This window comes from Plectropomus leopardus, chromosome 7 (genome assembly GCF_026936395.1).
Source record: "Plectropomus leopardus strain MGB_pleo_1.0 chromosome 7, ASM2693639v1, whole genome shotgun sequence".
NCBI classification, from domain to species: Eukaryota; Metazoa; Chordata; class Actinopteri; order Perciformes; family Serranidae; genus Plectropomus; species Plectropomus leopardus.
The window spans coordinates 11,406,511-11,421,321 of NC_142182.1; the positions used below are offsets into that span (position 1 = coordinate 11,406,511).

The 14,811-nt window shown below is 42.1% G+C and overlaps 1 protein-coding gene across 6 annotated transcripts in view; it reads left to right on the top strand.

Annotated features, from left to right (window-relative positions):
- Positions 1–14,811, top strand: part of LOC121950014 (serine/threonine-protein kinase WNK1-like) — a 37,567-nt gene extending 22,756 nt beyond the window's left edge. For 2 of the 6 annotated variants that reach the window (XM_088079924.1, XM_088079925.1), the window contains exons 11-29: positions 286–369; positions 763–798; positions 1,314–1,448; positions 2,655–2,753; positions 4,342–4,418; positions 4,512–4,674; positions 4,767–4,883; positions 5,495–5,608; positions 5,720–5,768; positions 5,861–5,998; positions 6,449–7,452; positions 7,549–7,623; positions 8,209–8,328; positions 8,957–9,293; positions 10,582–10,756; positions 10,885–11,087; positions 11,807–11,983; positions 12,075–12,304; positions 13,366–14,811. In XM_088079924.1, the coding sequence (XP_087936050.1) occupies positions 286–369; positions 763–798; positions 1,314–1,448; positions 2,655–2,753; positions 4,342–4,418; positions 4,512–4,674; positions 4,767–4,883; positions 5,495–5,608; positions 5,720–5,768; positions 5,861–5,998; positions 6,449–7,452; positions 7,549–7,623; positions 8,209–8,328; positions 8,957–9,293; positions 10,582–10,756; positions 10,885–11,087; positions 11,807–11,983; positions 12,075–12,304; positions 13,366–13,746 (3,714 nt within the window). In that variant the 3' untranslated portion in view covers positions 13,747–14,811. The remainder of the gene's footprint in view (positions 1–285; positions 370–762; positions 799–1,313; positions 1,449–2,654; positions 2,754–4,341; positions 4,419–4,511; positions 4,675–4,766; positions 4,884–5,494; positions 5,609–5,719; positions 5,769–5,860; positions 5,999–6,448; positions 7,453–7,548; positions 7,624–8,208; positions 8,329–8,956; positions 9,294–10,581; positions 10,757–10,884; positions 11,088–11,806; positions 11,984–12,074; positions 12,305–13,365) is intronic. The other 4 variants (XM_088079926.1, XM_088079927.1, XM_042495911.2 and 1 more) reach the window with 4 other exon arrangements.

A 14,811-nucleotide genomic window follows, 5' to 3' on the forward strand; every position in this document is an offset into this window, starting at 1 on the left:
TTTGATTCTTTAAACTGAGTAGCAGGTGGCGCCTTGTATTGAAGCTACAGCCACCGATGCACAAATGTGTCTGTGCATCATTGAATGTGACATGTAGTTAAAAAAGCACTTTAAGGGGTCGAAAGAAGACTAAAAATGCACTATACAAGTTGATTTACATTAATGATGATTTATCATACCTCTGCACTAAACACATGCCCCTTGAGCTGTATGTCTTTACTCTTGGGATTTTGTCTCTGTCTAATTTTCACCTCATGTTGTTGTTTTCTCTCTGTGGTGACTTAGGTTCAACCCCAGCTGCCCGGTGTCCAGCCTGAAGTTGTTCCTGTTGCACCGAGCAGCCAGACTGTTCCAGTAGCTCCTCCACAGGTAAATGTGTACTGCATGTCCTTAAATAGTAACTTCACGCCAATTGAAAACTTTTGTTTTACTGACGCCTGGTTAAACGTTTGAAATCTGTTGCACCTAACAACAAACCTAACAGTAATGTGAGATTGTATTGAACACACCCTGAGTACGCTTTTATATCACTGCAGCAAATGTGAACTTCAGCTGCTCAAGGTCAGCAAAAACACAATTTTCAGAGTGTGTCAAGTTGACCTTATGAAGCTTACAGGCTGTGCTTCAGGTGGCTGCACTGAAAGCAGCAACTCAGTTTTCCGAATCCCGAGTTTTCAAGCCTCCTCTGTTATATTTTCCTTAGTTTTATTTTCATTCTCAAGTTTCCTACTCTTACCCTGTGTTATGTTTTGTTTCTTATAGTACGGAGTTTACTACCAACCATCGCTTCCCCCTCAGGTAGATAAAATGTCCCATTTTCCTGTTAACGCTTGTAAATACACCCACAGCCTTTCTGGGAATCAAAATAAACATATTGTTTATATTTTCACAGATGTTTGGTAAGTTTTTACCTGGTTGTAGGAAACGCAGAAAAATGGAAATGATGTTATCCAGAAAAAAATATTCCATTCAGTAGTTTTTAAAATCTTGTACATGCAGTGTGGATTGACGTGCAATGTACATATCTATAAAATACAATGCAGAGTTGATAATAAAAGTTCACAGACGAATAGTTTAACATCCCACAATGTCAAATAGGTACATGATCTCAGTTGTGCAGCTATGTTGTCCAACAGGTAAGTGTGTGAGGGTTTGGAATAGAGCCAAAGTAAATCTTTGAAAGATTTAGATTAGAAAGATTTTCAGGTTTTTAAGAAGTCGGCAAGATGTTTCTAGGTGTTTGCTTGTATCCCAACTTCAGATCTTTGTGATTTTATTCTTGTTCCTCCCTCTTTATCCCTTCAATTCCACAGATTTCCTCTCAGCAAGTGATGATTCCCCCGTCCTCTCAGTCATCTCCGCCCCAACAGCAGCAGCAGCCAGAGAGCAGCATCTGTCTCCCAAGCTCGACTCTACCGCAGGCACAGACCGGAGTTCAGCAGCTACAGGTGACACGCACACGCACACGCACACGCACACACACACACACACACACCTGTCCTGCTCAGACTTAACATGCACATTTATTCGATCTTGCTTTGAGATTAGGGATGGGGATCATCAATTTTTTTTGATTATTGAGGCTCCTTGATGATCCGAGTGCTTATCAAATCCACAATCGATTCTTTTCTATTATTTGGTGGAAAGACGAGGCAAAAGTATGTTTCTAACAGAACTGGTTTTACAGTCATTTTTTAGTCGTGTGTTTAATGATTAGGAAATAAATGATTGTATTTTAATTTGCATAGTTACCCTGAAAAATCTTGGCATAAGCAGTTTTAGTTACGTGTTATAAGAAGGATAGGATGTTAAACTGGGTGTAATTCCATCTCTGCTATCTATTTTATATTGCTGGGAAAACTAATTCTCATCCAAACAACTGAATTATTCAAGTTTCTTGTCAAAAACTAAATGTTCTTTTATGTTAAATTTGAACACATTATAATGAAATTTTATTTATGTTTTCTTAATAGTCATTTTACTGAGCCAACCTTGAACACATCACATGAAACCTTATGGAACTTTGTTTATTTAGCTAACTAGCTCTTATCCTGACAATTTTAATATTGGATTACTATTTTTTGTTTTATTTTTTTATTTTTTTACTATTTTACTTTTTTAAACTTTGCTGCAAAGTTTGGGTGTGCTTACCACTGATGCTGTGAGTGGATGATGACGAACATTATGCCAGATGTGCTGCAACAGCTGATGGAGCTGAAGGAGTGTTTTTTTACCTTGAAGACAGTCGAAGTTTCTCCATTTAGGTTTAATTTGATGTACAATAGATGTATGCAGACCAGTGATCGGATTTAAATGACGTGACTCGACTCAAGATATAATGTTTAGTTATAGGACCCATGGGACTCGATAGCAGTATCGATAACCTTTAAATGGTATTGATTTTTAGGTTTTGAAAAAGCAGAACCTGGTCCTCAGTAGAACCAGGTTTTGATCCCCATCCCTATTTGAGACATACACTGACATATCACTTCACCATACCATAGTATGGATTTCATGCTGTCCATTTTCATGTTTGCATTTTTCTAAATATTTTTTTCTTTCTCTTGGCGCACCTTTCTCATTACCACGGCTGTCCCTTTTTTTTTCTTCCACTCTTCCCCCTTGCATGCTGCTCATTCCTGCATGACTCTAAGTCTTGGACCAGTGATCCAAGTCCTCCTATCCTGTCACCTCCACTCAACGCAGAGCACCTATTCTTCCTCTATCAGGCCTCGTGCCTCTCTGTACTGCAGGTACTCGACAGAGCACAAAACAAAGTTGTGTGGGTGGGTGTATGTGGGTCAGGTGTGAAGCATTTGGTCCACACCTCCTTACATGCTGCCTGTTCCTTGAAACGTGTAAATTCATTCCTCAAAAACATGTTTTTGGAGCACCAATTAACATATGATTAACATACGAAGGGCATTTCTTATCGAGTTTATCGGTTTTTTCACCCACATTTCTGCGACCGCAGACGAAAATATCCTCTGAAATGTGAAACCATAAAACAGTGCATTGAGTTGTAACCAAAAGGAAATGCAAACTAGTTACAAAAATCAAAGTACTGCAACTGCCTACAGGGCTGGAACTGGAAACTGATACTCTGAAAAACGTAACTAATATCCATATTAGCAGGGCAGAGAAAAATGCCCACATTCTGATGGAAATTAACATGAAAACTTGCACTCTGCGTGAGAGCTGAATAATGGCGTCTCTTGTACCCAGATACAAGTTTAACCAAGTTCAAGAGCTCCATCTGGTGGATGATCATGTGCAAATCATTCCTTTCTTGTAATTATTGGTCAACATAAAAGATCAAAATAAAATTGAATGAATGATTAGAGTACCCCTGGAATGAGTCCTAAAACCTGAAAATGAGTAAGCATTTCAGCGCTCTCAGTTACCCTGTCTTGAAGTCAATTGTTTTTTTTAAAATATTTTTTGTTTAGATGTCAGAAAGCTGTGTTTGAAACCATTCCCTATTACGGAAATACTGCACCATGTTCGAATTCTCAGTGGTTAATTTCATCCGTTATACACTGCAATAGAAAATATTCACAATGCACAGCAAATCTGAGTGTACATATGATGTACCCTACATTTAACTTGGGTGTACCACAATGCAATGCGGTCCTGTATTTCAGGAGGAAGAAAAATCAAGCATAGTGTCTGAACTCTTACTTGGTTATTCCCTATATAGTTCAGTATATATTTCACAATACAGAGAGAATAGTGAGTGAGTGAGTTAATGGCTGATCGGGTTTGAACACAGCTAAGGTCTGTGGTTAACACTAGCTTGAAAGACTTTAATGTTTAGTTTTATGACATTAAATACACCATTTAATACCCCACACATGATGGTTGAAGCTTTTATTTGTCCTGTTAAATCAGTTGCTAACAAGTGGCTAAATGAAATTACAGAGCGTCATCACACCAAACACGGCTCTACAGTCTCACTGTGGAGGCGATGTAGTGTAGTCTGTTTATTGCCTAATATTATCTTTTTACTTCTGGCAATTGCATCTAGGCTTCAAGAATCCTAAAAGTGGCGTGTAAGCATCATAAATATTTGTTTGCGACAGAGATTATTTTCTGCTATAATTTAAATTTAAATGAAGAAATCCCATAGACGTTTTGACGGGGGAATCAGGGTGACGCTAACTTCTATGCCCGCCCACAGAAAGGAATTAATCCGGAGGCACTCTGTGGAAAAGACTTCGATAAATATCAGTTTACTGTGTAAATCCCTAAACCATGATTCAAATGAGTAAAGCACAAACAATAGGACTCTCCATTTTGAGGTTTGGTTTTGACATCAGGTGCTTGATTTCTGTGTTTTAGGCCCCTGTGAGTGTTCCTCAGTCAACACCAGTGGAGCAGCAAGGATCCTCCGCTCTGGTTCCACCAACTGTAGAAAGGTAAGAAGAAAGTTATTTTAAAAAAAGAATCAGGTTTCACCAGCACTGCACTATATGTCCAATCTGTCTCTCATGGGTCCTTGTCTCTTTCAGCTGCCTGTCAGATGCAGCCTCAGGTCTTAGTGACGGTAATGATGGAAGTTCTACATCAGGAGGTCGCCATGAGGGGCGCTCACTGAAACGTCACCAGCGGCGATCTGTGCGCAGCCGCTCCCGCCACGAGAAAATCGGAAAGGCCAAGCTAAATGTTCTGAGTGTACGTTTTTTGAGCTGATGAGTTCATTCATGTTCGTCCTGTCTTACACCCTCTAACTTGAAACTGTTTTAACCTGAATGAATGTTTTGCAGATCTCTAATGTGGGCGACAGAGTAGCAGAGTGCCAGCTGGAAACACACAACAGGAAGATGGTGACCTTCAGATTTGACCTTGATGGTGATAATCCGGAGGAGATTGCACAGATCATGGTAGTGGTGGTGTAATTGCTTTTTCCTCTTTACATGTAGGAAGTATCGACTGTCTGATGGTTATTTCTTATGCAATTTTTTATTGTCTATATATGTACAATGTTTACTATTTATTTATTTATAGAGTCTATACTTCTGTGTAGTTATCATCCCCAAAATCTCATTGAATTGTAAGCTGACAATGATAAGCCACTGTAATTGAAGAGAAAACAAGAAGTACAAACAAACTACTTTGGCTTTTTTTATGTCTTAAAGTTTATTGAATTTCAAGTTTTCAACAACACAAGCCGCTTTACAGATAACACAATGCCCAAAGAACACCAGACAAAATATTGAGAAAAAATTAATACCTTTTTTTTTTAAAAAAAAAGAAAAAGAAATAAGGATTGAAAAACAACAAAAGACAACAAAAACAAACAGACAACAGCACTAGTGAACGATAAACTAAGTTAAATCAGGAGTGAAGTATTGACATGATCTGAAAAAAAAAGAAATTATCAGATTGCACCGCTGCCAAATGCCTTAAGTGACTTTTTTATATCTGCTGCACTTACCAACAACAATATGCCGTCTCTGTTACCGTCGTGAACTTCTTTTGCCTTCTGTTTCAGGTTGAGAGTGAGTTCATCTTGGAGAGTGAGCGGGAGTCCTTCATCGAGCAAATCCGTGAAGTCATTGAAATGGCTGATGAGAAGGGAGAGGGCATGAAGGAAGGCTTTCCTCAGGTATTTCTGTGCCACACATCACCTTATTAGCCTTATTAACAATGTCAAACGGTTCAAATCTTCACCTACTGAACCTGAGGACGTAACCGCGGGTGTTTTATGTCTTTGCAGATGAGTGATCACCAGCAACAGCCGGAGCTGTCTGTTCCCATGCTGCCAGGTTAACAAAAACACGTTGCTCCATTCCACTTTGTTTTTATGAGGTCCAACTCCTGCCTCGCATCTTATCTTTCTTTTTGCCTTTTCTCCCAGGCATTTCCCCGAGCACTACGGCACAGGTTGTGCATTCGGCAGGACGAAGGTTCATAGTCAGCCCCGTGCCAGAGTCTCGTCTGAAGGAACAGTTCTTTGGCGCTTCTTCTGCTAATACCTCCTTTGGAGATGAACCAGGTGAGAAAATAGTTTGTTTTATTCTCTGTTGAATTGAACTGTTCCCGCTGTTTGTTTTCTTAAAGTAGTACAGTTGACACTGCATGAAAATAACCACAATATTTTATTTAAAACAAATTCAAAAGGGGCGCCCAGTAGTTCAGTTTGTATGTACAGATGCTTTGTCCTCACTGCAGTGGTCGCGGGTTTGAATTAATCTAAAATTAGTCATAACAGAAAAATGATAAACCTGACTGAAAAGCTGAAAACAAAATTAGGTTTAACCTTGGCAGATAATATTTTCTAAAGCAAGTCACAAAGTAATGTGTAATGAAAAATGAAAATTCAAGTTGTTTCCTTTTTATGTTGTGTCACACAACTTTTTACATAAGCTGTTACTGATGCTCAAAATAACCATATTAACATTTTTGTTCATTTCAGAATTCATTTTTCGTTCTCTCCTTTTTCTAGCTCCCTCCACACCTTTGGGTCTTTCTTTGTCTGCTCCATCTGGGACTCTCCAGCAGGCGTTCAGTAAAATGAAGCAGGCTCGCATGGAGAGAGGCAGCACTCTGGATCCCTCTACTGCTGAGCAAGAGCCGCGCCCTGTCCCGGCCGCTGAGGCTGGACTTGGACAGAGCTCCAACAATGTCCTGGCTCCTCCAGAAACTTCCACTGCTAGCACGACTTTCCCTGGTGTGCCTCTCACATCTACTGCAACATCCTCGCCTCCTCCCTCAACTGGAAGGGTTTCCCCTCAACCTGTATCCACTCAGTCCCAAACTCCAGCTCCTGTCACCACTGATCCCAGTCCACCTTCTCAGTCGACACATGAAACAGCCCCCTCGCAGCTCCCACCTGCTGCCAACATCCCACCCACATCTTCCAACATTTCTCCCCCATCAGTGCAGACCTCCGTCCCTGCAGCACCCGGGCCTCAGCTGAGCAGCAGCTCCGTCTCTTCTGTCGCTGCTGTTACACCCAGTAGTACTGGCACTGTCCCTGCTCCAGAGCAGCAGCCCTTTACTGGTGCTGTTACGTCCTCTCAGCCTGTGAATTCGTCCATCCATGCACCACAGCACACACCCTCCCAGTCTCAGCCTGTCCCCATTTCTGCTCAGCCTCCTCCTCCCGCCTCGTTACCCAGTCAGAGCCAGGTCCAACCTCAGCCGGTGGAGTCAGAGGGAGCTGAGCCCCAGAACAAGACGGCTGGCAGAGATGATATCCAGGCTCTAGATAAGAAGCTACGGTCCCTCTTTAAAGATCAGAGCTCCTCCTCTGCATCAGTGGATCAGAGCACAGGCACCTCCTCTCCTCCCACTGGGACTTCTTCTCCTCCACCTGGAGCTGCCATGGTGCCTCCATCCAACCTCCCCCTCACCTCTGGGGTGCAGGGTGTCTTGGGCCCCACAACTACCCCAGGACAGGGAATTACCCCGGCAGGACAGACGCCTCCCACTAAGCCCAGGGCACAGGTTAGTGAAAACTGCAGCATCCAAGAATAGCAACAAGCTGTTTGTTGTTGTAATGATATTTTTAATTGGACTTCCCGCTCTGTTACGTTTTTTTAGACTTTGCCTACTGGTTTTGATCAAGCTGCTACACCTCCCTCTGAACTTGTACCCCCATTTCCAGGACCAAATCAGGTGAGATCTGCTATGTTTCTGTAGTATTACCTAGGACGCAGGGTTTGAAATTAGCACCGGCCACCAGCCAAATGCTGGTAAAATATCCAAATGGCTGCTAGATTTGCTTCACTGACCAGCCAAAATAACAATGGTAATCTATTGAGTGGCTGATGGTCCCCAGATTTTGCTGCAGAGTGAGTGCTCTTGGCTTTCAAACTCTTTGGAGCTGTGACATGCAGGCAGCACATAGACAGCAGCTCAGAGGAGGAGAGACCTTCTGCTTGAAAGTGTTGAGTTTACAGCGCACAGCAACTTGAAAAGAGACAGTCTGTTTTTTGTTTGATACCTAGTATTGGCAAAAAATGTTAGTGAACAAGCTAATGATGGGTCGTAAATGTGTAATTTCTGATGTGAAGGCTGCTCGCTGTCACACTGAACACGAAAATCGTAAAATATTTGTATTGAACAGCCAGATCTAATTTTACTGGCATAATTCAGGTTTGTGTACAGCCCTGGTATGTCCTACTTGACTATTTTTGTTGGTTTGTAACAAATATTTACCATATAAACTGTTTCTTATATCCTGTTTGTGTGACTCCTCAGTCACAGCAACCGCTGGGTAATTTGGACGCCCAGTTGAGGAGGGCTCTGAGCCCAGAGACCGTTCAGGGAGGAAACAGAGTCCAGCCTCCAGCAGCAGGTTTCACTCTGGGACGATTCCAAGTGAGTTTAAGTCACAGCTTAAAATGTACAGCACTATGCAAAAGTCCATCGTCAGTATAGATCTGTTGTGACACCAAAGTAAGAAGGATTTATTTGTTTGTTTATTTATTAATTTATTTATTAGTCTCCTTATTAATACAAACAAAGAGTACAGAGAACACGTGGAATGCATTAAAACCCAAAAAAAGTCGAAGCAAAATGGCTTCATCAGACTGAAGTCAATATTCAATGTGAAACATGGAATTGTAAAACTATAACAAAAGGTGGCTAATACAGTCAATATTGAGCTTTTCTTGAATGTAACCTGGTGTAAATACACACACAGAGAGTTCAAGACTGAAGTGGAAAGGGAGGTCTCACTAAATACTTGCAATGTTAGCCTGTTGAAGTCGTTTTTTTCTCAAATATTTGCTTTTTTAATATTGTATACATATTTTTTGTATGTTTTGGCTGTATTTTCATAGAAAGACAACTCAGAAATAAATACATAATCATTATAACCGTGCTAAAATAACAAAGATAAAGTGGCCTGAGACTTTTGCACAGAACCATATCTGATTTTTTCAGTCTAGAACACCTAAACCTCGTGCTAAGTTCACTAACATTTTCTCCCTCCTCTCTTTCCCAGGTGTCTGTTGCCACTGATGGCACGTCCAGCAGCGTCCCAGATCCCTCAAGTATTGTTTCCTCATCTTCCCTTACGCCATCCTCTACCTCCTCCTCCTCTTCTTCTTCCTCCTCCTCCTCCTCCTCCTCCTCCCCCTCAAGTCCAGAAAATACCCTCCACCGGTCATCCGCTCTGTCCAAAGGAGTCTGTGAAACTGACGCTGTGAATGGAGCCTCCTCTCTCTCTGCTGCTCCTGCCAGTCAGCCCACCACCATTGGGCGCTTCCAAGTGTCCACGAGCACTAATGCCACGTCTGAGCCAACAACTGGCTCTAAAGTGGGACGTTTCTCCGTCACAGGTACTTAAACTACCTCCCAAAATCTAGTGTAAAGCCTGCCTTGCAGGGGACTAATATTACACAGCGTCCTTCCATAGCATACTACACTGAGTACCGTACAAAACTGATGCCATTGACAAGACTGTAACTGAGCAGACTAAGTGAACCAGTGTTTGAATGGATCATCACATTATCACAGCTATCCTTGTTTTTGCCTTTGATAAATGGTCATGATGTAAGCAGTGTAACGCTCTCTGGAGATGCTTATATAGAAAGCCGTGGACTCTGGAGGCATTTCCACCTCTGCGCCAACCAGTCCTTTTATGTGTTTATCGAATTAATAGAGGCTGAAATGGGAATAACTACACAGAGCAGTGATACTCGAATAATGCAGAGACCCACGGATCCTTAAAAAGTCTTAAAAGGCATTGAATTCATTAATGTAACAATAAGGCCTCAAATGGCATTAAAATGGCTTAAGTCAACCCTTCATAAGTCTTAAAAATGCTAAGAAGTTGGAGGTAAGATTTTTATGACTCATTTGTTTTTGACATTGCGCTGGAAAAACTCAAAATAATGGGGTAACTTAAAATGACAATAATTTATCAAATGTCTCTTGCATTAACATCACCAAAGAATCACGTTTTGTGTGTATGGCCTGCGGGCCAAATCTGGCACATAATAGGGTGCTTAGTAGTCCCCCAAACATTTTCTAATTCACACAAAAAATAGTACCATGCTGGAAATTATTTTTGTACTTTTAGTATACATAAGGTGTCAGAGTGCATTAAACGGCATAAAAATAGAGCTTGTTTATCTAAAAAAGTGACAGTGGATGATCTCCCACACCCCTGAGAGATCTTAGCTAAGCCCCTAATGTTCTGAAAAACTAGAAATGTCCTAAAAATCCTAGAAATATGCTGAAATCCAAGAAATGCTCAGAAAATCTAGAAATGTCCTAAAATCCAAGAAATGTCCCAATACCCCAAAAAGGAGCTAAAATTATAGAAATGTCCTAAAATCAGAATAATGTCCTAAAATCAGAAAAATGTGTTAAAATCCTAGAAACCTGTATGGGGCTGCTGTGACTGGCCCCTGGCCTCCTGTCATTTGAGTATCTATGATTTAGAGCTTTGCAAAATCTGCAGACTTACGTAGCTACTAAGCTTGAAACTCCATTATGTTTTTATTATATCAGGATCATTCTTGAATGTTTTCAGTAAATTTAAATGGATTTTCTTCTTCTTGTGACAGATTACAGGTCCTCAGGTAAACTTACTTTATCTCTCAACACCTTCATTTCACTCAGTGACCCCGGCTCCAGCAGCAGGCTCCAGTCCAACACATGGTTCCAGTATGCAGAACGGGCCCTCGTCCTCATCTGAGCCTCATAAAGCTCACACCCACTACAGCAGTGACAACGATGACGACTCTGAGACTGAGGACGAAGCTTTGCAGAAAGAAATTAGCCGCCTCAGAGAGAAGTACGTCCAGTCTTCACAGCGCTTCTTCACACTACATTCAATTCCTCTTTTGAGTGTTACTTCACAGCTCAGCAGGAGTATTTTTTACATGAATGAATGTTTTTCTGCCCGTCTTCTTCCGCTCACAGACACATGATGGAGATCCAGCTTCTGCAGAGTCGTCAGAAAGAGGAGATAGAGGCCCTGTTCATGAAGATGGGAAAACCTCCTCCTCCCTCTGTCTTGTCCCCTGCTGTGGCGATGGCCGGAGGTCGACGAAGGCTCAAAAGCAAAAACCACAAATCTGCTCGCAGTAGTGGACAGCCCAGCCCCGTACACTCGGGTAAGGAGGGTGAGCTGACTTGTTTTGGGACAAATTTAATACACACATGTCGACACAGTGTGTCCCTTTGGATTTTTTTTCCAGCAGCAGTGCTGAGGCGTGTGACTTTTATTTAGCACTGCCAGACGATATTAAGCACATCCGCTGATATAAGAGCGGTTTTAGAGACACAACTGTACAGTTGCAGATGTTGAATTAGTTTGAATAAAATGCTTCCTATGTTCTGTATGCTGTTAGAATCGCTCCTGCACGTGGCAGCAGATGTAACATTTGACATCTAGTGTTTCGGTCAGTGCGTTTACAAGGACGTGATCGGGTTGTTGGATTAACCTTTTTTATATGTTTGAGCACGTAAACGCTATATTCCGGCTATGAGAAACCCGTATTTGCTAACAGGAGTACTCTGAAAGAAACTGGGATGTATACGTGGAAGGTGAATAACGTGATTTCTTTGTGCTCATGTAAACACTGAGTCCCAAATATTATCATAACAGGGATGAGCCTCATAAACAGGTTATTCCTGTACAACAAACAAGTGATTGACTGTAACCAAGTAGAACACGGATGCCAACAAAAAATTGCATCCAAATAGAGGAATTCTTTTTTGTAATTCTCTTTTTATTGATTTTCGTAATCATACAAAAACAAAATACACAACCAAATGAACATGAAGATCCAAACATTGGCATGATGTGTTGACGTGGTTTGTCTTGTGCTTGTCTGTTCAGGATCTCCAGCCTCAGCTCTGGGTCTTCACAGCTCACAGTCCCCTCCAAAGCAAAGTTCACCCTCCGCAACAGAGGCCTCAGAAACGGCAACAAAAGCATCACACGCAGCTGACATGTTGTCCATAAAGCAGCTTAGATCCTCTCCATCCATGCCCAGCCTCGGCAGCTGCTCCGCGGGTGTGTGGAACCACCTCATTTCATCACAGTCACCTACTTTCATTGATTCCCTGACTTTAATTTTTAGTTTACGTCTGTTCTTGTTCACCAGGATCAAGTGGGACCGGCTCCACAAATGGTTCCAGCCTCTGCCAGAACCACTCTGCGTCCCTGATGCAGGCGACTGGACCCTCTCCTCCTTCCTCTCACACGCAGAAGGGCAAGGGCACCTTCACTGATGACCTGCACCAACTGGTGGATAACTGGGCCAGGGACGCCATCAACCTCTCCCAGTGCAAGAGAGGTCCTAAAACTGGAGCGCCAGCACCACTGGGACATGATGTAGGCATTCAGTACCTTCTTTGAATTTCTTTGGGGCATTTTATGGCCTCGTATGTTTGGGGATCGACACCGAAACCATACGATTGGTACCTACTGGACCAAATCACAACACAGATTTCGGTGTTTCATTTCAGTGCCAGATTGTGTGAATAGCGAGACAGGAATGAGAAAGATAGAGCGGCGAGCAAGCGTGTGTGTGCCAGTGACAGTGAGGCTGCAGAGAGTCTGAAGTTACGTGGCAGTGCAGTGTGTGCACAGTTTAGGCTGTTGACCAGTAAATAAATGCTACAACTCGTCAAGACCCGAGCCAAGATCTTTTGTCAAACAAGAGGAGCACGTGGCTCGAAACATCACCTCGGTGGTAATTATATTAAATATTGGCGGAATAATTTAGTGTGCAGACTTTGTTTTTTCTTCCTTTGTAAGTAAAAAAAGGCTGTTCTTTAGTGTCATTAACGATTTTATGCTTCTTTTTTTTTAAGTATTAATTCAGGAACAATTTAGGCGCTGCTACTGTTTCATAAGGATTGATTGATTGATTGAAATTTTCAAATGTACTTTTTTTTTTTTTTTAAGATCATAAACACAGAAACCAACCAATGAATAGTGCATAAGAAAGCAGTCAATTGTAATTACATTTTCGAAAAGAAGTGGGAAGAAGTGTGAATTTATCTATTTATCTGATCCCACCCCTCTTCATTATTCATTAGCTAATAATTCTGCATGTGCTTCCTTATTTAAACGTTACCTACGAATACATAAATATACTGATTTGAAATATATATACATACAAAAACATACAAATATATATATCATTTGTAAGCAAATATGTCCTGCAAAATAGAAGGTAATTTATAAATTATTTATCTTATGTATTATAAGTTATATATTGATTTCTTTTGTCTTCTATAAACATGTACTACGCCCGTACTGTAGTATTTTTTAGCACTGGTATAAAAACAACACAACAGACACACAACCCTACATATGATGCTTGTTTTTGCTGCTGTCATGTGATAATCCTGCATATTCAGTAATTATTATTTTCTTCACGTTAACAGATTGCCCCTCCAGCCAACATGGGCCGTAAATTCTCAGCTCCAGCCTACCTCTGCCCAACACTTCCCACACCATCCACCACCACGTCCACCACGTCCACTCACCTCCCCAACCCAGCCAATCCCTCCGTCCCTTTGGGGCCTCGGAAAGGCTCTCTGGGACCAGTTGCGCCAGGGTTTGGATACGCCTCAGCCCCGTACAGTGCTCCTCAGTGGGCAGGACCCACAGGCGCATGCCAGGTCAGCATGCTTAACCCCACACAGCCACTAACACAGTACCAGACCCCCACGACAGCCTCAGTGTCCCTGCACCAAGGCTACCACATGGGAACCACATCAGCCCCCCAGAACAGTGCCGGAGGGTCCAACCTGAGGCCTACGTAGCCCCGCGGAGCCCTGGTCCCGTCTGAGACAGAGGGCCACAACAGGCAGTCGGTCGTTGAACGAAAACCACTAGCTCTCTTTGCTGGTTAGCTGGCTGGGTATTGTGCTTTTTATTTCAACTTTTATTATTACATTTTTCTTTTCTTGTGATAAAGTTGACCTGTGTGGTTCAAGTCCAGCTGGGCAGAACGAAATCTGCCCAGCATTATGGAGGGAGAGTGCAATACATATCCACAGCACAAAAGTCTCACACTTAGCCGCCCATCTGCTGTGGAACCGAGCTGTGACGGTCGGTCGGTTGGTCGCGTCTGGTGACGTAACGATCCAGAGGCGAAACCAACAGCAGCCAAAGATGTCTATTGAGAGCAGACGTAATGTTGTCATTCCTTTGAGGAGGAGGAGGTCGGAGGGAGTCTGGTTCACATCCTTACTGGTCATGACTTTAAACTGGGATTGAAGACATAAAACACCATAAACACACATTAATCTGGTTGGGATGTTTGGTTAAGTTGTCTCAGAGAGCGAGGGGGGAGTGTACAGAAAGTTGGAGACAGGATTTGGACAGTTTGTCGCAGATGGAATAGCAAAGTGGTTGTGTTGGGAGAAGAAAGACATAGTAAGTTAGGCAGGAGTGTGACGGATACCATATTAAAACATCCCAGTGGCTACCTATTGAGTAAATGCAATAACGGCAAAGAATAGAAAAACTGTCCCTTGTAACTGTGGCCTTAATCCCCGAACACGTTTAAACATCGACATTGTACATAGATATTTCTCCACTGGGTTACGATTCCATGTCTATCATATTTATGTCCCTGTAGGAGTCTGGTGACGTCGTGTTTTGAGTTTTCCATCCACACAGATTTATTATACTGATTTATTCTTCACGTCTGATTTGTAAGTCAGTGGATCTGCCACGATAAAAAGCATTGTCCTGGTGTTGACCACCATTCGCAGTGTGAAACTTATGAGGTGATGCTGCTGTAAATCACAGTCTGTTTGAGGGTGTTAGCAGGGTTGTTGGGTTTTTTTCTATTATTTTTTTTTTTCCATAAATGTTTTATT